The following is a 25,834-nucleotide window of genomic DNA, read 5'->3' on the forward strand; positions in this document are numbered from 1 at the left end:
TCTTTCCTCTGTCACTGGTTCCAGTTAGGGTTGATGGGGGAGAGGTCTAGTTCTAGGCCCATCTTATATGGGGTGCCTCAGGGCTTGGGTCTTTCACCACTCCTATTTAACACCTAATGAAACCTCTGGGTGAGGTCACTTGGCAGCATGGGGTGCAGTATCAATATACAAATGATAATTATACATCTCCACCCTAGACTGGGCAAGTGATGCTGTTCAGGCGCTGACCCAGTGCCTGGAGCCTATGAGTGCCTTGGTGAGGAAGAACTGACTACAACTCAATCCTAGCAAGACGGAATGGCTTTCCATTTTTGGCCCCCTGGGACCCAGAGAACCCTTACCCTCTTAGCCTTGAACCTTTAGGCCATGAACCTGACTCTTCCCCCAAGGGTTGGACTAGGATGGGAGTGAACCCAGCAAATGCAAAGTTGGTATGGTGGGGTCATGGCACTGTGGTGGGAAATAGGATGTTATTGTGTGACACTGTTCTATATTTATGTTTTTATTAGTTGTGGTGAGTTGCCCATTGTTGTTGTATATAAAATGGGTGGCCATATTGGTCTCAGTAAGGACAGTTAGTCTTCATAAGAACTATTTCACCAAAATACTTAATTAAAATGTGTTATGAAAAAAGCTTTAATTCTAATGCAGATACAAGTATTAGGGAATATATGCAAGACCACTTTTTCTTGCTCCCTTCTGATCAGCTAAAATTAAGAACCAGATTAAAAGTAGAATTAATAAAAAAAAATCTTCCTAGTGTCCTTACACCGAGAAGAAAGGGTTAATAATCATAGTTGATACAGAGGAGAAAGGATTAATAATCATCATAGTTGACATTTGCTCCATGTCTGAAGGTATGTGGGTTTCGTGGGCCAATAGGAGCATCCTCATCATAATGGTGATGATAATAGCCACCATAATATTCATGGCCACTACGGCCTAGGTTTGACCAGTAGTAGGTATCATCTTCAAATTTCTGCAGAAAAGGAGAAAAAATGACAATCAATTTGCTGAAGCCATAAGTTCATCATAAAAATAATATGAATGCTCTGCTTTACTAGACACTTGAAATATATTTTTCTTTCATTATTGATCAGATAATTCCTTCCAAAATGGTATATGTACTATATACCGTCTTCTATAATATACTCTGGAGGATAATCTTCAAGTTTAAAAAGCTAATTGATAGTTTTGGCAACAGAATCATAAAGCTGGAAGAAGCCATTAACTCCATCCAATTTCCAAAGTCCAATTTCCTTCTCAGTGCAGGAATCCCAATTAAAGCATCCACAGATAGCTGACCAGCAATCTAGAATATATTAAGATGGCGAAGCTTTGAAAGTTATTGTTCAAATATTGTATGAATCTCAAATCTGTACCTATAAGGTCTATGGTTATTGTGGATGTACAGTAAAAATAGTGATGGTCCAAAGAGATGGTCCATTTCAGTGCCCCCTTGCTCCTGGAAACAGGAATTATCTTTATCACATGGATTTAGTGTTTAAACTATTGACAAAATAATGTATTTTGACGTCCTAGCCTCTATCTTCAGGATGGATTCAGATCAAACTGGGGAAAAGCTAACGAAGAGATCATGTGTATTAGTAAGCTTTCTACTCAATGTTTCATACAATTGGTATTTGAGAGGGCTAAAGCATTCATCAAAGAAAAGCAGCCAGTGCTACTCTCCAGAAACAGCTGAGCATAGTTCCTATCTTTAAGATGGTGTATGATGAGAGAATTCAGAAACCTGCTTTTTGCTACTTGTCCAAACTACCTATAAAGTGAACAGCTTTCTCTCCAGCTCAATTTAACAACCCATTTGAGTTCCTGAAGGAGAACTTTTGCAACATCCTCACTTGGAATCGGCATGACCGTATAAGGAACAGAGTCAGTGGGATACACAGCTCCATTAATATAACATCTACTCTATGAAGAGCACATCAAAACTCTATACAGTTTATTTCATGTCAGCAGTAGACAGAAGTTCCCAATAGGAATGCCAAATTCTGCTTAATATTTAACACAGATTGCTCCAAGTGCTTTAGAAGTATTAGCATTCCATTTCTTTCTGTGTATGCTTATGTGATCATTGAACATTACAGACAATTTCTTTGCACCAATAAAGTAGGAAAAGGCTTATTTCCAACAAGCCAAGAAATTCAGTTGAATTTTGGGTGGAGAATAGAGTGTTGCTGGCAGGGTGAGTCACATTTTACCTTGAACTCTGAAACCCGATATTATTCAAACTATTTAATGAGGTAAGATAGTGCTTCAAATTTTAAGATATTTTATCAGTGTTTAGCTACTATATATTTTCTGCATACATGACTGCTCATTATAGTGTTTCAACACTTTACAGTTGAATATTATGCACGTTATTTGAAATAAATGAATTGATGTCTTCTTTTCTTGAAGATGTTGTGTGCATTATTACAATAACAGTCAGATTTTTAAAAGTGATTTTAAAGTTGACTCTGGTATTCTTGAGTAGATTTATGTATTACCTGCCTAATTTTGTGAATATTTTTGATACAGGCTTAAAATACAACAGATCCTGGCTTGGTTAGAAGCTATTAACCAACATTTATCAGGTGAAGCCATGGTAAACTAGCTGGTTCTGCTTGTATGCCAGAAGAAATAAAGAGATGCTGTGATTATGGTTTACCCAGATCTTGTCTATATATTGCAATCAACATTTCTACTGGAAATTCAATATACATGAGGGCCTCATCTCATTTTACACCCACAACAGCCCTGACAGTAGCAAAAGTGTCTGGTACAAATGGCGCTGACATGAAAATGACCAGAAGAAATGTATATTTTGCATCCCAGTGTTGGATGCAAGGCATGCAGGATGTTTCATCGCTTTCCCCCTTCCCTCTTCCGGGATCTGTGGTTGGCTGTGAAGACATCTAACAAGCTCTGGGGCCGATGGACACTTGAACTTGCCTCTCCTCTGTCAAAACTCAGCACTCTAATTACTATGACAAACATTTATCTGGATAACACATGACTTCATTTTAATAACTACCAGCAATTCTTAGTCAAAACCCGTATGAAATGCAATTTTTTTCTATAGAAATATTAGAACAAAAAAAGGCTTTGCTTTCCAACAAACATTCCTGCAACAGGACAATGTCATAAAAAGTGAGTCAAGAGAAAAAAGGCCCTGCATAATTGAAAGATACCATTCACTTCTTTTGCATTAAGTGGTTATTCAACTGCTTAAAAAAAAAACAAAAGTGCTGATTGGGAAGTCAATTTATATCTAGGATTCAGCCTCTCTCTGTCTTCCAGTGTTCTTTATAAGTAACTTCTACATTTTTCTTTGGAAATCAAGAAAATACACCAGTATAACCTAGTGTAGAAAAGAAAAAATTATAGAACTCGATGAATTAGGTTTTTCAAATTCTGAAGTATTGCAGCAAGCCTGATGCACATTCAGTATACATCAAACCCCACAGCGTCTTCGATTTATAATGGTTTGTCCAATTTATAAGACTTCACTCCACCTTTTCTTATTCCTTCCTATCCTCTCAGTTTAGCATTTGGCATTTAGCATTTTCTCATTCAGTTTTTCTTGTATGGCTTCTCTGCCTTTTCCTTCTAAAAACAACTATATCGTAGATTCAGATTTCTCTCTCGCTCTCTACACATACACACACTCCTAAAATTAAAGTGGTTTAAGTTGACAGGTAAAATGCCTGCATGTTAAATGGATTCATTAACTTCCCATGCTGAGGAACTGTTGGAATTCTACTTCTAGGACATCATTGGCAACAGGGATGGGGGCGGGGGGACATAGCATATAATTCCAGGCTGCTGTTTGCAATATGAAATACTTTATCCACAATACAAATGTGCTTTGTTTGCATGTTCCATTTATGCCTCAGTAAAATCATAATGCTGAAATACTCTCCTGTGCATTCATGTCATTAAATATCTGCTTTTTCCGGAGAAACTTTGCCATAGAGTCAAGTTAAATTGCTCTGAGTGGATTCCTGAAGCAGCTATCAGGCAGACCTGCTGTGACCATTATCAAGTATTCAAAGCTTCACCTTCTCAAATTCCCTTATAATAAGTGGGATGATTCCTCTGATAAAGAGGGCAGGTTTCCCGTATCTAATGAATATAAAAAGGCTCAAACTGAATTGAATTCCCTCCCATATCATGTCTATAACTACCCAAAACAGAAATACAAAGCCTTATTTCGAAGAAAATAAAACATTAAGAAACTATTCTGAATCCAGAGTGATTTCCCCAGTGCTTAAGATCCCTGAATTAATTTTTTTAAGCTAAAACACAACTGTGCCACTTACAGCTTCATCAAAACCCAAATAGAGGAAGTGCTGGTACCACTGCTGTACATCAGGCTGACTTCTGTCCCAGAGTTGGCGCTTCTGACGTTTCAGATTGTTTAAGAATTCCTTGGCCTTATCTTCTTTAACAGACACCTCCTCCTTGATCAGAACAGGGGCTGAAACAAAGACCAAAAACACAGGGTCTATTACCACCAACAGTTCTCGTTCTACATACTGCAGTGACACTCTAACTTTGAATCTGAACACCTGATGACTTGCCCAGTAATAATTATGCAAATAATTAGTGATTGCACATTAGTTATATAGTTAAATAACTAATAACTAATATACCCTGATTTATTATCCTGTTTGAGCAGTTAAACATCATTAAAATTAATCGCAGTTTCTATATTGAATACCACTGTTAAAAAGTAATATGCTATATTATCAGCACAACACAGTCCCTGAATAAAAAATTCTTAACATAACTCTTTTTTCATGTTAGAAAATATAATCTAGGATGAATTGTTTCCTACAAAGTCTATTCAGTCTCTACAGATTCTAGCTGTCTTTTTTCTTCTTAATAACTTAACCGTGTCCTATTTCAACTTCATAACGTAAATTTATTATGAAGATACTAATGTACTAAGTGAAACCTGCAATTAGTTCTTACTCTGTTTTTTTAATGAAGATTAGATTTTTTTTAAAAAAAAGATAACTATAGACAGAGGTGCTTTCAGTTTCTAGAAATTCTGGATATTTTGTTCTGGAAACAAGTACTATATACTCTATAGAATCTAGAGGGACAGTACCCTAATATAGTACAAATAATATTGGATAATATAAAATGTTTAGATGTAAATCAAAAGCTTAGTCATAGGATATATACCTTGGCATACTTATATTCAGACATGGCCACTTAATCACCCTTCAAGTGATTATTTCAGAACAAAGCTACACATCTTAATTAAACGTGCAGCTGTAAGCAGTCTTATGTTGCAATTTGCAGTGACACTCTAACTTTGAATCTGAACACCTGATGACTTGCCCAGTAATTATGCAAATAATTAGTGATTAGTTACATAGTTAAATAACTAATAACTAATATACCCTGATTTATTATCCTGTTTGAGCAGTTAAACATCATTAAAATTAATCACAGTTTCTATATTGAATAACTACATTTCTACTGAGTTGGAAAAGAGGAGCTGGGAAGCAGCTGTATGTATAAGCTAAATGAAGGTCAGTGATAGGTTCATGGCAGGCATGGTATCTTTATACTTTATGCTGAACTATGGAATATATATATATAAAGGCCAGTTCCTACAACACTCTAGAAATCACAGTGGGTTGGTCCACACAGTACTCCAAGCCACAGCCATATCTAACAGACTACATAAACTGGTTGATTCATTGTAAGGCTATGAACTTGGAAGTTAAAAGATCTACATTTACCAAATTGCTATGAAAATGTAAAGGCAGGAATACAATCTACTACAAAACTATACTGTTAAATATTAATATTAATTAATGCTTTGCATTTTGACTGTAATTGTATTAATTATTAATTATTAATACAATTCTGACAGTCAAAATGTAAAGCATTTGCAGTTTAATCTGCCATATGCTTATGAATCCTCAGTCACCTTAGTAAAAAAAAATCCTGTGTGCATCTGATAATTGTTAAAAAAAAAAGATAAACTATAACTGAAAACAGGGTAAAGTTGCACCATGACTTTAAAATATCCCTGCATATTGTGGAATGATTGGTTCTAGTTAAGGATGCTAAAATGTTTTACTTGGTCTGAATCTTGAAGCAGGAGACCATTAAACCTGTACTGAAAACAAGTTCACAAAGCAAATGATATGTGGAAATGGGAAGGGGGAACTGCCTCTAAAGCAGAGAAAGCTTTATACCACCATCCAGATGCAAAGCAGAACAGAGACTATGGAGGCAGAACATGGATTTACCAGGCGGCTCCCATGATAAGTTGCTAAACTGGCTCAGCAGACACTAAGCTTTTCAAACTTAGCAACTTTAAGAGGTGTGGACTTCAACTCCCAGAATTCCCCAGCCAGCAATTTTGGGAGTTGAAGTCCCCACATCTTAAAGTTGCTAAGTTTGAAAAACATTGCACTACACCCTTGCCCAAACAAGTCCCCCATACAGCTAGTCCATAGCTGAGGACCACCCATAGGGAAGACTCTCCTACTTTACTGGGCAGTTCCAATGCACAGCTGCTGAACAGGTGTGCTTTTGACACAGCAGCCCTCTTGCAAGCCCACCTACAAGACCAATCATCTCTTAGGCAGTCTTGGCTTCTGGCTGGTAAATTTTAAAAAATGGCTACACATGTGTCTAACCATGTTTCAAATCCTGCCAGCCAGCTGTCAACAACTTAACTGCTAAGTAGTGGGGTTCTGCAGGTAAACCATAAAGGTTTTCACACTCTTTCCAAACATGTTTCTGTTCTGCCCAAGGAGCATGCTGATCAACAGTTACAGTTGTAATCGAAATTATTCAACCCCCATTGCAAATCAGGTTGATTGCCAAACTGTATAGACTTTCAGCTGTTTACAATGAGCAAATCAAACAAAAGCAATTGAAATAGCTCAACACAACAAATGCTTCAAGTGGTGTCCCCAAAGTCAACTGAAAATGCAACTTATGATTTGTCCAGTCTCAAAATTATTCAACCCCTTCATGGCAAGCATCTTCAGTACTTAGTAGAGGACCCTTTTGCTGTTATGACCTGCTGCAAACCAGATGTACAGCCAGACACCAGCTTCTGGAAGCATTCCTGAGGAATCTTAGCCCATTCCTCATGAGCAATGGCCTCCAGTTCAGTAATATTCTTGGGTTTGCGTGCTGCAACCACCTTCTTCAAATCCCACCAGAAATTTCCTATGGGGTTCAAGTCAGGTGACTGTGATGGCCACTGTAGAATCTTCCAGGACTTCTTCTGCATCCAAGCCTTAGTGGAATTTGAGGTATGCTTGGGATCATTGTCCTGCTGGAAGGTCCAATGACGCCCAAGCTTCAGCTTCCTTACAGACGGCATGACATTTTCTCCTAGGATTTCCTGATACTTCAATGAATCCATCTTGCTATCCACATGCTGCAGGTTTCCAGTGCCAGAGGATGCAAAGCAGCCCCAGAGCATCACCGAGCCACCACCATGCTTAACTGTAGGCAGAGTGTTCTTTTCAGCGTATGCTTCATTCTTCTTCCAGATATACCACTGATCCATTGGGCCAAAAAGGTCCAGTTTTGTTTCATCACTCCACAGAACAGAATCCCAAAACTTCTGTGGATTATTGATATGATTTTGAGCATATTGGAGCTGACTTTTCTTGTGCTTTTGGGTCAGTAGCGGTGTACATCTTGGAGTTCTGGCATGGAAACCTTCTGTGTTTAGTATGCGCCTTACTGTGCTCACTGAAACCTGTTGCCACCAAGTCTTGCTGCAGGTCTTTTGACAGCTTCCTTTTTCTGCCCCATCCAGGTAGTGTAACCATTGTTCTTTTAACTTTGAACTTGCAAACTATCCGTCCAATGGTGTCTCTAGGAACATTCAGTGCCTTCGCTATCTTTTTGAATCCTGTTCCTTGTTTGTGAAGGGCGATGATCTCTTCTCTTACCTTTTTGAACCATTCTTTTGACTTAGCCATACTGTATTTCTAACATGCAGTCAAACGTGACACTCAACAACCCCCTAGCCACTTCAGGTATTTCATGTGTTCCAGCTCAAGCACACCTGGTGCAGCTAATGAAGCCCTTGATTAGTTGCATCACGTGTGCTTGAGACAACACCTGCTTTGCATACTGTATGTGTGCTGTTGTGATGAATTCTATTCAGGGGGTTGAATAATTTTGAGACTGGAGAAATCATTATAAGTTGCATTTTCAGTTGACTTTGGGGACACCACTTGAAACATTCATTGTGTTGAGCTATTTCAATTGCTTTTGTTTGATTTCTTCATTGCAAAGAGCTGAAAGTCTGTACATTTTGACAATCAACCTGATTTGCAATGGGGGTTGAATAATTTCGATTACAACTGTAGGTGGAAACAGAAACAAGAAACAGAAGTGGCAGGGACTCCAGGAGTGCTCTTTATCACTTCAGAAACAGAATCTTGAAAGCTTGTCAGAGTTTCTCTTTGCCCCATCTTATACCAAACAAAATCAAGATGGGGTTTTTATGAGTTTCTTTCTCACACTTTCTACTTTGGCAGGACTGAGTTGCTGTTTCTCCCCACTTAAGGTTCACTGCTCTCTTGAGATTTTGGTGTTCACAGAACTTGGGTTTCTTCTTGCACATATTTTACTACCAAACGAGGTAACATTGTCAGGGCTTTGATGCAAGGAAGTGAAGTTTACTGGCTTTTTATGCATGGCAGCTTGTCCTAGCTGTCTTTAACAGGGTTGTTGTAGTTTGCGTGCTTGTTTCTGACTGACCTACCTGGCTGTGTCCCTGGCTACTGTCTTAGTTCTTTCTTATCTACATGTTGATTACTAGGTGCAGCACTGATGGTATTACCTAGTTTGGCCATGAAACATTTGCAAGAAAAAACCAAGGTCAGTAAACACCAAAATACAACATTCCAACCCTGAGCTACAAATAACTGGTTCATTGATGTCTTCCCCCTTCCCAAGACCAGATCTACATTCTTTCACAGTAAGCTTATATGGATGCAAACTATTGAGTGTTCTAAATTCACACTCCCCATTCTGCAAAGTTTAGGCTGTTATAGTTTTTTGTTGGCTCAGTCATTGATGGGTAGCTCTGTGTTTAGCCAAAGGAAAAGGCCTGAAAGGTGTATATGTCCTACCTCTGTTTTGTGACTTGAAATGGTGACAACATCTTCTCTTACAGAAATCAGATTTAGATGTAAGGATTAGAGGATAGACATTATGTTTTTCTTGCAAATCCAAGTCAACTAACTTAATGGGAAGAGTTGTACACGATAAACAGGCCAGGGATTTTTTTTAGCCAAGTCACTTTCTCTTAATTTACAGGGAAGAAATTGGGCGGGCAAAATACGTAGTTATCTATTTTTAACTATTTTTTCCAACTGACATGTAAGAGAAGCCATATCATCTTAGATAGACTTACCTTCTCTTCTCTGAAGCAACAGCTTAAGTTTATTTCCCTTTGAAACACCTAAATGAAGCAAAACAAAATTAAGTAGTTAAGTGAATAAATGATGCACATTTCCTATACAGTATTACTTTTTAGAAAGATGTAATTATGTGACTGAGGAACACAAATAATTTTCCTGCTCTGTGCTTAGTGCAAATAATGCTTCAGTACTTAAAAGAAACTATGGTGTAGTATGTGCATTTCCTAACATCAGTGAATGACTAAGACTACATAGCTAACCTCTTTGTTAAAGAAGCATGTCTATTTCAGGAAAAGGCTCTACATATTTGAGAATACAGCTATGTGTTTATATTCATGCCATATGATTTATTAAGGAATCTGTTTCTAGAGCTGTACATGCACAAAAAATGTTGCATTAATTTGAAAAATTAGTAAGCAGTAGCACTGTTTTTTTAAGAAAGAAAGGAAAAAGCAAAGAATCAGCCACCAGGCTTGGTGTGAGCCATTTTTAGAAAGAAGCAATCCTGCCTGGTTCATCAGGCTAGGGGAAAAAAGGCAAAAACAGGTGCTGTTGTGAGTCTTTTCTTGCTACTCAATACCACCTTTCCTAGATGAGTTGGACTACAATTCCATTATATGCACCCAACCAGCATGTCAGGGCTGAGAGCATCTATATCAGAGTTTCTCAAACTTGGCAACTTTAAAGATGGGTGGACTTCAACTGCCAGAATTCCCCAGCCAGCCACGCTGGCTGGGGAATTCTGGAAGTTGGAAGTCCACCCATCTTTAAAGTTGCCAAGTTTGAGAAACACCAATCTATAGGGAAGAGGTGTATTACCTACCCTTCTTCACTGATCTCTATCAAAAGTGATGACTCCAAATGTACCCTTGACATGCAGCCAACCAGCACTGCCAGTCCCTGTGGTTATTGCAAAGGGGGCTGACAACACCATGTCCTTTTTCTATCCCAACCAGCCAAAATCCAATCCCAAACCCAGATGATTGTGCCCACTGCGGTATTTTTCTTTCCGCTCCCACTCCTGCCAATCATCCTCCTTGAAAAAACCCCGGGACCTTTGTCTTTGCCATTGGATCGGCCCTTTCAAGAGCAGCTGAGGTACAGAAATGCAACAGCTGGAGCAAAAGGAACATATCTGCCTCCCAGTAGTTACAGATGTGCTCGACCAGGTGGGCAGCATTTCTAGAATCCGGAGTTACCCCGGAATTGTTCTTGTTATTAGAATGATTGCAAGCCAGGTGCGACCCTGTTCCTTTGACGTCATTAAAGGAGCATTCCCCATTCAAGAACGGGGTGGGGTGTCTCTCCTAGGCTAAGCGCCCCCCCCCCCCGCGTCCAGGGCCACATGCGGCGTCCCTTCTTTTCGCCAATCGCTCCCCTTCTCCTTCCTCTTCCCGAGCGCACAGGCTCTGCCCGCCGCGCCCCCCGCCCAGATGACTCACCCGGGTTCAGGCAGAGGAAGAGAAGCCCCACGAGCGCGGCGACAGGCAGAGCAGCCCGCCCCGGCCAAGCGGGGCGCTGCAGCGGCATCCCGGCGGGGCCTCAGCGGAGCTCGCTCCACGCGGTGCGGTCCTTCGGTCACCTGCGGGAAGAAGAGCGCGCGCGAGGCGGCTGAGTGGGAAGGGCGCGGCGGGAGAGTCCGGCTGGCGCGTTTCTTTCGCCGCCGGCCCCGCGGGCGCCTCTCGTTGGCCGCTGCCCAGCTGCTCCCTCGCAGGCTGGAGGGAAGGAAGGGGGTCCCGGCCATGGAATGGGCGGGGGATCGCCTTGGAGTAACGGCGCCGGCTTGCCAGGTTTCAAGAGGCAAAGCCATTCGGCTTTCCCAGCTGGAGGCGCCGGAAAGGTCTGAGGACTACAGTTCCAGCTATTCCGCCAGCACACCCGAGACGGCGGTTCCAGCCCCAATACAATTGCAAAACAACACCGGGGTGGGGACTGTAGCGCTACTCAGCAACTGCCAAATGTACTCCAAAGTAGTAAAAACTGTTTCCCTCTCTCAGGGGTTTCTCTCTTCATCATTCCTGCACATCTCTATACATACATGGCTGCCAAACCACATTCACAAAATGCATGGGTGTACATACATACAGGAACCCATTGAGGAACAATAGAGTGTATTAGCAATCCCTGACCCAGGTCCCTCACCCTGAACCACCATCATCCCCTGCCAGCAGACCAGGGGCATCCCCAGGGCAGTCAACAGACATCAAAATGGCAGGCAGGACCAGAGATTGAAGCTGGGTCCCTTTTCACATGTGTGAGCTGTGTGTGTGAGGCCCACATTAAAAAGGGGTAGGGCTTCAACTGCCTGATTCCCCCCATTTAGATATCATTGACTACCATTGCAAGCCGCCACAAGCATAACTAAGATGTATATTGGCTGGAGATTATCATCATCAAAGCCTAACACAACTGGTGGATATCCGACAACACCTCATACAGGAAATGCTACTCACTTGAGATTGAGAGACACATCCACCAAAAATGCAAGCTAGTATACTTCCAATTTTTTCTTCAGTGCAGCCTTAAGCTGTTTTACTTCTTGCATAAAGTGGCTGGAAAAGAAATCATTTTTTGCTTTGGCCATGTTGACCTCATGTTGTCTATGGAGCATTCTTACAGTGATCCTTGATAAGTGGATCCCACTGCTATTTTACTGCTCCCACCCATCGTGGCAAAGCAAGCACCCGGCACTTCCAGGTGCAATCCTTCCGTTGAGAAACTGCTCTTCCCGCAGGAACGCATTCCCACAGGGAAGGGTTAGAAAAGCAGGAGGTTCTTCAGTCCATTGAGAACACAGGACTTCACTTCTAGTCCATTCAGTGCCCTAACCACCATTCAAAAACTACAAGGGCTGGTGTTAAATTTGTTCATTAAAGAAAACCTAAGTTGGGCACATCACCCTACCCAATGAGGGAACTTCATATCACCAGAAATAGTTGGGTTCTTGGTGCTCTCTAAACTTGGTTGCTTTCTTGTAGACATTTTATTACCTAGCTAGGTAACATCATCAATGGAGGGGAAACTGGGGTTGTTGATGTTACCCAACCCAAGAATCCAACAGTTCAGACATACATATATTCTCTTCTATTGAAACAAAAAATAGTTCTTGCATTACATTATAGTAGGCTTGTCAAAGATTATCCCTTTCAACAGCAGATTCATTAATACCTGGAAAAGTTATATTCCTGTTAACTTGGAATGCAACCTAAAAAAAAATTCTGTACTAACAAAAGCTAACATTGCAAGATTAAAATCATATTGTTAGATACTTGATCCAGACAATAGAAAAGAGACAGTCTCTTTAGGAAATTACAGTGGATAATTTAGATTCCAGCTGAAGCAACTAGAGTTTGTAGGAAAGCAGGAAAAGTTATTAACCAAGTTCTTTCAAAATAAGACAACCACAAACCTTTTTCATTCAGAACTGTTCACTTTTACCTCTGCTCAAAACAAAACAAATGTTCCCTTGTCAAAGATGTTAGAAGACTCTCAAAGGCTGAAATTAGAATCAGTCCTAATTTTTTTTTGTTTACTATGAAAATGGACAACCTGGGCTAAAATATTAATATGCCTAAATTTTAATTTGATTTTATTTTTGCAGTTAATACATAATAATTGTAATGATAGTGGTAATGGTGCCCAACTACCTGTCCCATAGGGATGCATGGCGAAAATGTTCAGAAATACTTTTCTCTGCAGTCCCTGCTGGCCCATTTATGAGCTCAAGCTTTTTTTGTTGTTGTTGTTGCCTTTTCCCCTCTGCAGTAAATGTTGTCCCATTCTGTTCAGTTAAGCTGCTGGCAGCCCCTTTACATAATTTCTTTTCCACATTCTATTAGGTTGGAAAGCCACTGTGAAAAGGCTTCTGTGAGTGCATCTTTCTGTGATGCTTAGTTGAGACTTTGATCCTTCTTGAGCAGGGTTTCTCAACCAGGGTTCTGTGGAACCCTAGGGTTCTGCGAGAGGTCACTAGGGGTTCCCTGGGAGATCACATTTTATTTAAAAAATTATTTCAAATTTGGGCAACTTCACATTAAAGAGGTGGGTTTCATTCTTTATTTTTAGTTCAAGAACACTGTTAATGAATATATACAGGCCTACCCATGATACAAACATAATAATTTTGTAATTTCTGGCCTATATTTGAGCCTGAATGTGCAGGGGTTCCCCAAGGCCTGAAAAATATTTCAACTCCTCCAGGGTTGAGAAGGTTGAGAAAGGCTGTTCTTGAGGATCTCTATGAGTAACGGCTGGGCCAGTGAAGAAGGCACTAAGTCCTTTTACAGCTTAGAGATATGAATGTATTGTGATCGCACTTTTATTTCTACTATTCTTTCATAGGTTAATTGAAACCCACAGGACATCTGTATCAGACCTTCCTGCATCATGACTCAGCAGACCTTCCTCAATGTATACGGTAGACAACCCAAGTGACATTTGCAGTTCCTTGCACCCATTTGCAGCACCTCCTGATCCCCATTCTGCATTCTAGCACCATGATTTTGGTAGTTTCATGTTGCTTGAAGGGGATTACAGGTGGGAAGAGAGCAGCTTACCTCTCAGAGCCTTCTTCCCCCATACCTACCCTAATCCCTATAGCAAACATGGAAGAGATGAAAACCCATGCCAATCCCTTCTGGTGACATGATAGCCTCACTGGACAGCCTCTTGTAATCCTCCAGCAGATTGAGAGGCTGGGTTTGGGCATCTCCCTACTCAGACATTACTTCTCTGCATTGTAGTGTGACTGGAAAAAGCTATCACACCTTCAGATATAAAGCTATTGGTCTTTTCAATCTCTTCTTGTGGGTTTCAATTTATCAGGGAAAGAATGGTAGAAAGGAAATAAGGAACTTTCTCGTTAAGCTGGGCCAATTCCAATACACTCTTTGGCAGGGTGGGATAGTAGAAATGCTTACCAGAGATTTACATCTATGACTATGACTTATATAACAATTTCCAAATGTGGAGCGAGATTGCTGCAGAGTTCACTTAGGCTTATGAAGTTTATTATGATATGAGTTTTTCTTGACTGAAGTACATTTCATCAGCTGCAAGGGAGTATTATTTTAAGACAAGAATTAATTTATTGCCATAGTTGAGGAATGGAAAGCTGGAAGTGAAATATAGGGCATGCTTAATCTGATAAACTTGATAAACTTAATTATCAATAGGGTTGTGACCATTTTGTGAGCAACTTTGCCTGCCTGCCTGTCTGCATCTGTTGATTTAACCTGGTTTACTGGAGAGAGTAGGTGGGAGGGAAATGTAAAACTGCATTCAGAAACCTTATTTCTAATTTGAGAAACAATGATTCCCCAATCCACCACCCACATGACTCTTGCCAGGAAGAGATAGTGAAGAGTCTTTGTAATGCCAGAAACCAATAAGCTGCCTAATTGTCCTACCCTGCATCCTCAGGTGGAAATGAAATGCTATTTCTTACTTTCTGAATGTTAAAAATCAGAAGGAGACGTCTGGGAGACCAAATATGTCAGAAATAGATCAGTCCCTGAGCACCAATACAAACACACTTAATCCGCTAACTGCAAAGAGACTGTGGCAGCCTTTTCTGGGTAATTTCATCACACAAAATGTCATTGAGGAGGCCAGTCTGGGGATCTGAAGCCCCATATTCCTTTTTGACTGGTGTCTGCGTGCAGATCTTTTGCTTTAACGCTTTACGTGCCCTAACTGGAGAGAAGAGTTCATCTGTGGTGTCATCTAATTAGCTCTGCTTTAATATTCTTCCGTTCTGCAAGGGGGCAGTAAACTCCTCATGTTTCCCTTAGGATGCATTGTCTCCTTCTAAAATGGAAGTTTTACTTAATAAAGCATTTGTGAAGCTGCATTAAGCTTTAAGCCTAATACACAAAGCAAGGGAGGCCTGGGCTAGGTAATTGTCTGGAAAATGACAGCTTTCCAATCTCAGCACTCTCCTGAGTAGTGTCCTAATGCAGATGCAGAAATGAATGCTGGGCGAAAGACTGGCTTATAACTAGGGATTTTATTTCAATAGATGAAGAATCAGCATCAAGAATGGTACCACAGTGATGTGAATAGAGGCACCAAGGGAAGGTTGATTCTCTTGTTGAATTGGGCCAGTAATCTTTTCCTGAACAATGAATGGTTCCATAGAAGTATTTTCTGCTGCTGATTAGCGCATATGTTCACATCAAGGGTGTGATAGCATGTGTGGTGTGCAGTATAATTTGGTGTGGGTAATCACTATAAATTAGAAGCACTAGAATGGCAGGCTCCAGAGCCTCTTTTGCAGACAAGAGAGAAGTTAAAATGCTCATCCCTTTAATAATGTTATAAAGTTCCTTCAGTATGGTTAAACAGTTCCAATCTGGAATGACTTTACACAGATAGAGTTTATGACGGTCACAGACCAGAGTTCAAAATAAAACATATTAAAAATAAAATAAGAATAACAGAACAGTATAAGAATGTTCCAATTGGTGGTGGATTCATCTGTGGGCAGTCAGGGTGTGACTAACTTTACCGGCAGTATAACAGAAATTGGCTACGAGCAAGGAAATTAAATCATACTGATCTGATTTACATATTACTTACTGAAAAGAATACTTTAAAAAAGAAAAGAAAAGCCTTGAAAATATTCCCATTAATTTTAACTCGGACAATTGTTAGGAGATTTTGTAAAAGATTCTTTTTTTTTATTACAGGTGCCATATTTGTGCAGCTTTAATTAACTGTATAGTGGGTAAGAGTAATTCTGAAATGTGGATAACTATACGTTTAAGTAAAATAAAACAACAGTCACCACAATAAAAAATAAATAAATGAATCAGACTATGAAAGGTTCCCCTAGAAGGCCAGTACGGGGTTTTTATGAGTCACATCCTTTCTCAGTGATGCTCATTTTCATTTTTTTTTCAACCCCAATTGGGATTTTCCCTGGCAATTAGGCTGTAACTCTAAACGTGTGGCACCCACGTGCTTTTCTGATCCTTTTCCAAAGCCTCTAGAACTGCCCTTGATATAGAAGATATTTGTCTGGATGCATAATAAGGTAAGAGTGGGGATGGAAAGCAGCAGGCACATTAGCAATGGCATCTCTTTGTCTTTTCCAAGCTCAACAAAGCCATCCTTGGCTCCTGGTGTCTTTTCCAAGCCCAAACAATATTTTATTTATTTATTTTTCAAATTTCTATCACCGCCCATCTCTCCCAAAAAGGGGACTCTGGGCGGTTTACAATAAAATCACAATTAAAACATATAAATTACAATATGAATAGATCAGTAAAAAAATAAAATAGATATAAAATATAAAATCCAAGAAGCCAGATCTTGTTTGTTGGGGAGAAATCTATGATACTAGCCACCCCCAAGATGAACTGGTGCCCCTCCCACCCCAAGCAAGGCGGCAGAACCAGATTTTTAGGTTCTTCCGGAAGTCCAGGAGCAAATGGACCTGTCTCACCTCTGGGAGCAGAATATTCCAGAGGGCTGCTGCCACTGCAAAGAAGGACCGCCTCCTGGACCCCGCCAGGTAGAATTCCCTTACCGGTGGGGTTTGTAGCATGCCCTCTCTGCATGACCGGGTGGGACGGGTCAATGTTAGGGGGATGAGGCGGTCCCTCAGGTAACCTGGCCCCATGCCATGTAAGGCTTTAAAGGTGATAACCAACACCTTGAATTGGACCCGGAAGCAAACTGGTACCCAGTGCAGCTCGCGCAGCAGTGATGTCACATGTGCCAATCTTGGGGCACCAATAACTGCTCACGTGGCCACATTCTGGACCAGTTGAAGCTTCCGGATACTCTTCAAGGGTAGCCCCATGTAAAGCGCATTACAGTAGTCTATATGGGAGATGACCAGGGCATGAGTGACTGTTTGGAGGGCCTCTCAATCCAGGAAAGGGCATAACTGGTGCACAACATGAAGTTACGCAAAGGCCCTTCTGACCATGACTGCCACCTGCTCTTTGAGCAGGAGTCGTGAGTCCAGGAGTACCCCCAAGTTATGCACCGGGTCAGAATGGGGCAGTGCAACCCCATTCAGAACTAAAGATGATAACTTCCCAGATACAGAGGAGCCATCAACCCACAGCCACTCCGTCTTACCTGGGTTCAGTTGGTAACCATGCAGGAGGACCATTCTGCACTCCAGCGATCCTCGGACAAAACAACATTGTGGCAAATGGGAGAATAATGTTGCCTGTTCCGTTGGCCAAAATTAGCATAACTCTAGGAAGTTTGCTTCTCTCTTTCCTGCTAGAAAAACCAACCTGCTCCAGCTGAAGGTCTCAGACCACTCAGACCTCTTGTGATGAAAGTATCTACCATCAGCAAAGGGAGAAAGGGCTGAGAAGGCAAAGCTATAGGAAGTGTGGCATCCTTCTCCCCTTCTTCCGTGATAATCACATTGGTGATGTGTTTTTTAGGTTGCAAGTCAAAGACCAGGGGCTGTCTGGGGGTGCTTTTCAGGCACAGCAAATGACAATGGAGACAAAAAGGAAGAGTGTGGCCAACTCCATCCCAAAGCTTCATAATCATTATGTCTGCATACCAAGTACATAAACAGCTGGCCTTTGCATAATTCTATGCAGTGCGAAATGAAGTGGTAGATAATAGAGCTCCTTCTCAAGTCAGAATAATTGACACCCTAGTGAGATCAGATTTAAAATGCATAATTGCACTTAACATGACTCTTTTTCATTTTAAATTGGCTGCTGGCGTAGTTTTGACTTCTTTCTCTGAAATTGAGTCTGGAAAAGAACTCCATCCAGGGCACTGCAATTCTTTTAGGGATAGAAGCCACGGTGGGCATCAACAGGGCAAGGAAGATTCACATTTGCTTTTAGTGTTGCATGTACAAATGTCCTAAGGGATATTTCTGTTGGAGCAGGAGAAGGTTTAGGATGTATTTATGCACTAATACGATTCTTTCTTTCTTTCTTGAATGACCAAGTCCATCCAAAGCAACAGACTTGTTTTCATATGTCTTAGCTCTTGAATCTGTGTTGTGTATTTTGTTTTTTTATATATATAATTTTATTGAAAATTCTAACAATAAGAACTAAAATAGAATGAAAGAGAGGAGGAAAGAGGAAAGAGAAAGGGATAAATAAAACAAAAAGCTAAAAGTGCAAAGAGAAAAACAGTAGAGGAAAAATAGAAGAAAAAGATATAAAGGAAGATATAAAGAAGTGGCTACTGATCTTCTTTACAGCAGTTATACAGTAAGTACAATTATAGTTTAACCTCTCTCTCTAAAGTTACATCTTGACTCTCTTCTTTCTATAATCTATCCTGTCTAATCAAAACTATAAATCATAAGTTCATATTTTTTTTTTACCCAAAAAGTCCATTAGGGGTTTCCAGTCACCATGTGTGTGTGAGTGTGTGCGCACACGGGCATTATAAAGTACTACCTTTCATCAAAACTGCCTGGTACCTGGGTACTGACTACAGACAATACATATATGGAGAGATGGCGGTGGGAATGGGTATACACACAAAGAGACCACCACCACCAGTGTGTGTGTGTGTGTGTGTGTGTGTGTGTGTGTGTGTGTGTGTGCACACGTGCATCCATCCCACCCTCCCTCTTTTTCTCTTTCTCTAGTGGGGTGAAAATTTATTTACTTCTGCCAGAGAGGTAAAAGTGATTCTGATATAGTTACATAAATACATACAAACACACAATTTATATGGCTACCCATCTCAAATACATGACTCTAGGCAGATAACAACCATTAAAATAGATATATAAAATAAAAAAACAATATAAAACACCATTTTAAAATATATGAAAACCACACAAACACAATCAGCTGCCAAGGTACCAAAACCACCAACACTCAACATAACCCCTGCACAGGCTCTACCCCATATCCAGATCCCAAGCCTGCTGGCAGAACCACGTTTTTAAGGCTTTACTAAAGGCCAGGAGGGTCGGGAATGATGTTCCAAAGGGTGAGCATCATGACAGAAAAGGGCGACCCTTCCTGGGTCCCACTAGATGACATTCTATAACAGACAGGACCTGGAACATGTATTGTAATATATTAACAAACTTTCAACCAGGTACCAAAAAGTGAAGTTTGGAATCAGTTGTATCTCTGTGACAAAAGTCAACAAACTTTGCAAGGCCCTCAGAGCTTCCGTGCAAAAAAGGATTTCAGAAAAGCCAAGCAGCTTTTAATTATTGATTTTCCTCTTTGTCTTCAGATAGCTAACCCTGCCCTCCTCCCATTCTTAGAATAGATAAGGATAACAATACATTATTATTAGCCAAGTAGCAAGTCATAACTCTATTCAATAAATTATGAACAACAACTGCTTATTTTCGTTCCTTCATAGTAAAAGGGCATGCCCTGCATACAGAGATAGGCTTCAGAGGGCAACTGAAAAAGAGCAGAGGAGTGCCCATCCTTCCTCACAAAGTTTTGTCTGTCATTAAAGGGAGCAAGATAATGCCTGTATCTCCCTCTCTTTCAAATCTAAAAAGCCAATGCTTAAAGAAGCTCTCTTTTGATACAGGCCAACATGAGACCCAATTTTCCATATACTGTAACTGAGTGCTTTTATCTAAATATTAATCTATCTCCCCCATTCTCCTTCCTTTTGGTAGGTCACCTTGGATGAAGATGACCCTTAGAATTTAGATGATAAAGGAAGAAATTTCTCAAGAATAAAAATTCTTAATAAATCATTATATCCCTCATACTGCTCCTGTAACCCGTTTGCTGTATCAGATGACAATTCCGGTGAATGATTTCATTCCATTTTATACACTTCCATTTTTTTATACATTGTCAGTATAAAATAGCATATTTATTAGTCTCATTTTATATAAATTATAAAACAAAATAAACAGACCAGAGACCTGATCTCAGATGGAATCAGAAATCACTTGGATTTTTCAGATTCAAGTCTGCTGATCTCTTGGCTGAAAGTCATTCTTTGGAAGTTTTTCATCATTAAATGTAGCAAAATAGAATATCAGATTTGGCAGTTATTAACAAACTACTACAACTATGTCTAATCAGTTGCTTTATTTACATAATTTGAATTATACTGTTTGTCGTGCTAAACTCCTTAGTGAATGAAGATTTCATGCCATAACCAACTTGTTTTAGGTGCTATCTGCTTATTATCTATGGCTTTCATTCACTATTGTTAAAGTGATTGTTTAAAAATAATTTGCAATAAAGTAACTGTGAAGCACTAAAGCCATAAATAAAAGGTTTTAAAAATAAAAAAATAGGAAATAGGAGGAGGAAGGAGTATTTGGTATGTTCACCGCCTAGAGTTATTTATAAAAATAATAAAGGTGGGATAGAAAATAAATAAAATTATATATATATGTGTATATGTGTGTGTGTGTGTGTGTGGGTAAACAGTACTTAAAATCACTTCAAAAGAGAGCAAACATTTCTAAGTGGAATATGATACTTCTTTTAGAAACAACAGATAAACATGATAAATGTTTTGGCAACAAAGGATTTCTTTTAAATGACAAAACAGCTTTAAAAATAAGGGAATTGCTACAGTGCTTATGAACCACCATTCCAAATGATATATAAACAATATATCCAGAACACACCTGAAGTTAATGGCTCACACTAGAGCATTATGTGATCTTGCACCACATCCACTGAGAAGTATGTACGTTCACACACCCCATTGCACTTGGTGACAAGAGCCCTTGGACTGCCCATTAATCTTTTGCTTAATCAAATGCAGGGAAACAAATCCTGCTAGACTGTGTCTAATAATAGTAGTACAAAAAGTAGTATTAGAAATACCAGAAGAAACAAAGTTACCTAATTATGCTGTGCTCCACATTTAAATAGCATAGTAATGAAGGATTTTGCCTCTTTAAAAAATCTTTCAGCTTATTAATATGATTAATTTTTGCTGCTAAAGATTCTCCAAAAGTAAACTCTAGTGTGGGGCTTAGTCCCTGGTAACCACATCTGGGAATACAGCCTAAGTTACACTTACATTGCAAGCAGGCAGAGGATAACACCCAGCCTCAACTATTAATAAAGCAAAAGAAACATTTTACAAGCTGTATTTCCCAATACAAACCAAAGAATATTACATATTACATTTAAATGTCATGGGGGTTAAATCACAGTCCTTATAACCAGCTTGCATTTAACTGTTCAATATAATAGTATGAAACTGTCAAGAGTTTCTTCTTTCTATACAAATTGCTGATTTTTTTTTTAAAGTTCCCATTCCTATTTGAAATGCATAGTTTATTTAATAAAGTACCTTTCAAACAATCTGCTTCCTGTTTTCGTGCTTAGATGGGAGGATACACCTTTTTTACTGCAGGAACAAGGTGGTTTTTATTTTAAGCGTACCTAGATTCCTGAAAGAAGTAACTGAGCAACAGACAAAAATTTATCACATTTTTCTTAAAACCATGAGGGCTAATGTTTGAAGGACACACTGATTCCATACTGCAGAAAGCCAGCCCTTTTCAGAAAAAAAATGTTCCATGAAGAATTTCACAGCTGAACTGGGAAGAAGAATCATATTTCTGCTCAGACTGTAGAGCAACATTTCTGAAAGGAACTATAGATGATTGCAAGCAGATGTACCAGTGTTCTCATCTTAAAGGAATTTCTCTGCTTATGTATATGCAGAATATCAGCAACAGATTGCACAGTATATTTTAACCCTTTAAATTATTTGCAAGTGAAGTGGGGGGCAGGAATCCTATCCTGCCTACCTCAAGTTCGATAGGACATATGCTGGATTTGGGTGTGTTTGGCTGGGTGAGAAATAAGGATTTTCATCTATAGCGAGGAAGCTAGTGGAATGGAATAAAAATTGTACTGAGTCAAACCAGTGAGTCCAACTAGGTCAATGGGTTCTTCTGCTTTTGACCTCTCTCTGGACTTCCCAAAGTGGAACATTTCCCAGCCTCATCTGGAAGTGCTGGAACTCGAATTGCTTGCTTGCAAAATGCCTCCGTCGCCACTGAGCCATGATCCTTCCACCACCATATGGATCTCTTTAGCTTTTCTTAAAATGGCCTTCCACAATTAGCTTTATGGGAAGGTTGTAGAATATGTCGGTTTCTAGAGTGTTTGTGGCGCTTATGGTTGGAGCCAGAGGCAGAAATGCTTCTCCTGTCAGCAACAAATAATGATCCAGCCCCAAAACTAAGAAGCACAAGGCAAAGTATCTGTTCAATCACGGGAGAAGTAAGAAAGGAAATTATCCTAATTAACTGCTGCAGTTACAGCATGAGAAGGGTCTCCACTTCATTTTGACAGAAGGCAAACAACTCTTTCAAGTTACTTCACCCTAGTAATGCAATAGAGATTCTTATCTCCAGGCATGTTTCATCAAGCATCTGAGAAGCTGCTTCTTAGTTCTATTTCAGGAAGTCTGATAGTAGCTCCTGAATATGCATTATAATCATCATTGCCAACAGTAACAGCAGAACATATGACTTTGCACTGAGAACTTTTCTATTTATTAACTGACAGAATTTGGATTTGCTGCTTGATTCAGGTCCATTAGTTATTGTCTAGGCTGATTCACAGCCCATCCATCTCTATCCCAGGCCATGCAGGAGAGGCTGTCAATATCTGGCTAAAATTAAACCCAAGCAAGATGCAGTTTTCTGATGTCTCCATGTTGTCTCATCATGGGATGACTCTGCCTCTGAAGAAGCAGGTCCTCCTGGCTCGGTAGATGGAGGTCATGGCCAGAAAGCCTTTTCCTAATTTTGGCTGGTGAATCAATCATAGCCTACCTAGAGTATAAGGCTCTTACGACCGTAACTCAAGTTCCTATCAGCACCTGTTTGGCTTACTACAGTGTGCTCTATTTGGACTGCCTTTAAAGATCACGTGGAAGTTTCAATCATCCAGAACGGAGCAGCCCAGGTGCTGCCTGGTACGTGCTAGTGAGAATACATAATACCTGTACTCTGGGCCCTGCACTAACTCCTTATACGCTTTCAAGTGCAATTCAAAGCATTGATTTTAAACTTTAAAGCTCTACATGGCAAAATACTGACATACTTGCAGGATCCCTTCCTCCACCTGGTCTCAACCTGCCTAACACATATATCTCAGGAGAACCTGCTAGTGGTCCTCCATGGAGGCTCTCAAACACTGCTGTTTGGTTGGTGTGCCTCCACTCTGGAACAACCCCCCCACTGGAATTTAATCTGTCCTATATTATCAGCTTTCTCTCAGATATTAGAAACAGAGGTTTTGGGGGGAAAGCCTTTGACATACAAGTTGACAACATTAGGAATAGGGCTGTGTGTACTTTTGTTGCTTTGCACTGATGGATGTTTTAAGCAGAAAGTCTTTGGGTGCAGCAGGAATAAATCCAAATCAATCAATCAGTCTCTGGAAAGTCCAGCTTAGCTCCTGTGGAACTCATGGACATATCCCCATAGTTTTCTTGGCAACAATAGATAAGTGGTTTATCATTGCCTTCTTCTGCTGAAGGTTCAGGAGCAAATCTTCTTGCTGAATTCAAATCTCCAATAACAGAAAACAGATGACAATTTCAATGTGGGCATCACAGAATTCTGGTCTCTTGCCTTGGTTAGCAACTAGGCAGCATATTTTACACAAGTTGCAACTCTAGGATATTTTTCAAGAGCAGCCCTATCAAGAGAGGAATATAGATGTGCTGCCAAATCTGAATAGCTCACAAATAGGCACAGGTGGTACACGCAGGTGTGTCTGCACTGGTGCATACAATATCATTTTTAAAAATGTGATTGAAATTGGCGAGGCTTTTCCTTTCCTCTGATGAAACCCAAGAATCATAATACAACTGACCAAACTTGGTTTTACAAGGTTTCCTATTATTTTCTTCTCTTTATTACTGTTGGTAATATTGTCACTATAAATGTTGTCAGTTTCACTCTGTCTTTATTTTTAAAAATAGTAACAACTGTCCTTCCATTTATGAAGGTACTTCATATCAAACGTAATCACCACAGAAGCAATAGTTATATTATTTAGCACCAGTATTTGTTTAAGAAAAACAAATACTTCATTATCAGCTGAATCTTCCCATTCTCTTTCATACAGACTTAACTCAAAACAAATCCTATTAAACTCTGCTCAGAATAAACAAGCTGCATCTTTTCTCTTACAAGGAAGCAAGCTGGAAAAGGCTTTTTCATGTGCTCTGTGTTCCTAGCTATGGCCTTTTCCACACTTACAGTTAACCATTATATAAACATGCAAAGGCACCCACTGGGGTCAGGGTCAAGGATAGGCAAGTGATGAAACATGCATTTTTACTTAGTTATAAATGAACCCAACTCGTATGGCCATGCATCTATCCAAGGAAAGTCTGGGTGGCAAACAAAGCAAAAGTAAAACATTCAGTTAAAACTAAATGAAAACAAAGCAAGTTGAGGCCCAGTAAACCTCCCTAATCACCAATCACATATGCCCTTGTCAGCCCTTCCCATCCTGGCCCCAGTGCCTCGGGGAAGAGGCAGGTCTTCACGGCCTTCCAAAAAGCCAATAGAGTTGGGAGGGGGTAGTTGCATAGGGCAGGCTCCATGACAGAGAAGACATATTTCCTAGGGCCCAGCAGATGATCCTACTTCACCAATAGGACCCGGAGCATGCCCACTCCACCAGATCTGGTAGGATGGGCAGAAACCACTGAGGAAAGGCAGCCTCTCAAGTAAGCTGGTTGCACTCTGTAGTCACCACTTGACTGCATCAGCTAGGAAACTGCCTGACTGTAATTTCTTCACCTATAGTACGGTAAGTAGTGGCCAGTTCCCCCAACAATGCCTGCAAATGAAACTGGTGGTAAAGCAGTTATGAAATACACTGTACTAGGCATCATTCCAAAGAACTCTAATCAAATCAGGGTGGGGAAAAAGCAGTTTTAAGAGAAAATAGAACCAAGATGATGGAGTGGAGCGTGTGCGGCATGTTCCAAGACACAGACAATCCAGAGTGATGGGATATAATACAATATAGATGCAAGAGGGTTCAAACACAATTGCTTGCATGCCTATGATGTGGTGAGTTGACTCCGGTGGTCCCCCTGAGTAGGGATCCCTAAGCCTGTCCTCCACAATTCCTGTTGTGGCCTCCCAAAACTCTGGCTGTGTTTGGTAAATCCTGCCATCAGCCACCATTCCCTAGAGAAATTGTCTCTGTGCTGAATTAATCCAGAAGAGGTAAACAGGAACATCTTTACCTGCTTTTCTTCCTTTTGTGGTTTAACTGAGTGGGAAGAAAAGTGTGCTAAGATTAAATTCTTTTCAGAATGAGAGTCTCTGATTCAGTAAGAATTCAAGTCTTTATTATATATATCAAGATTAAAGAACTAAAGCGGAGTTGAAAGAACAAAAGGAGAAAGGGCAAAAAAGAAAATAACAATGACTCCTAAAGGGCTTCTTGGCTGCT

The 25,834-nt window shown here is 40.1% G+C and overlaps 1 protein-coding gene across 1 annotated transcript; it reads right to left on the reverse strand.

The window, feature by feature from the left end:
- Positions 1–608: 608 nt before the first annotated feature.
- Positions 609–12,783, reverse strand: ECRG4 (ECRG4 augurin precursor). Its single transcript, XM_063304355.1, has 5 exons — positions 12,422–12,783; positions 10,874–11,013; positions 9,425–9,472; positions 4,326–4,483; positions 609–979 (listed from the first exon to the last, which is right to left on the reverse strand). The coding sequence occupies exons 2-5, from the start codon at positions 10,959–10,961 to the stop codon at positions 818–820; spliced, it is 456 nt and encodes a 151-aa protein (XP_063160425.1). The 5' UTR covers positions 10,962–11,013; positions 12,422–12,783; the 3' UTR covers positions 609–817.
- Positions 12,784–25,834: the final 13,051 nt, after the last annotated feature.

This window comes from Candoia aspera, chromosome 5 (assembly GCF_035149785.1).
Source record: "Candoia aspera isolate rCanAsp1 chromosome 5, rCanAsp1.hap2, whole genome shotgun sequence".
In the NCBI taxonomy this organism is placed as follows: Eukaryota; Metazoa; Chordata; class Lepidosauria; order Squamata; family Boidae; genus Candoia; species Candoia aspera.

Coding starts and splice junctions, on each gene's coding strand:
- ECRG4 (XM_063304355.1), bottom strand. CDS start 10,961: ATGCCGCTGCAGCGCCCCGCTTGGCCGGGGCGGGCTGCTCTGCCTGTC. Junction 9,473..10,873: donor CTTCCTCTGCCTGAACCCGG/GTGAGTCATCTG, acceptor TGCTTCATTTAG/GTGTTTCAAAGGGAAATAAA. Junction 980..4,325: donor ATTTGGGTTTTGATGAAGCT/GTAAGTGGCACA, acceptor CCTTTTCTGCAG/AAATTTGAAGATGATACCTA.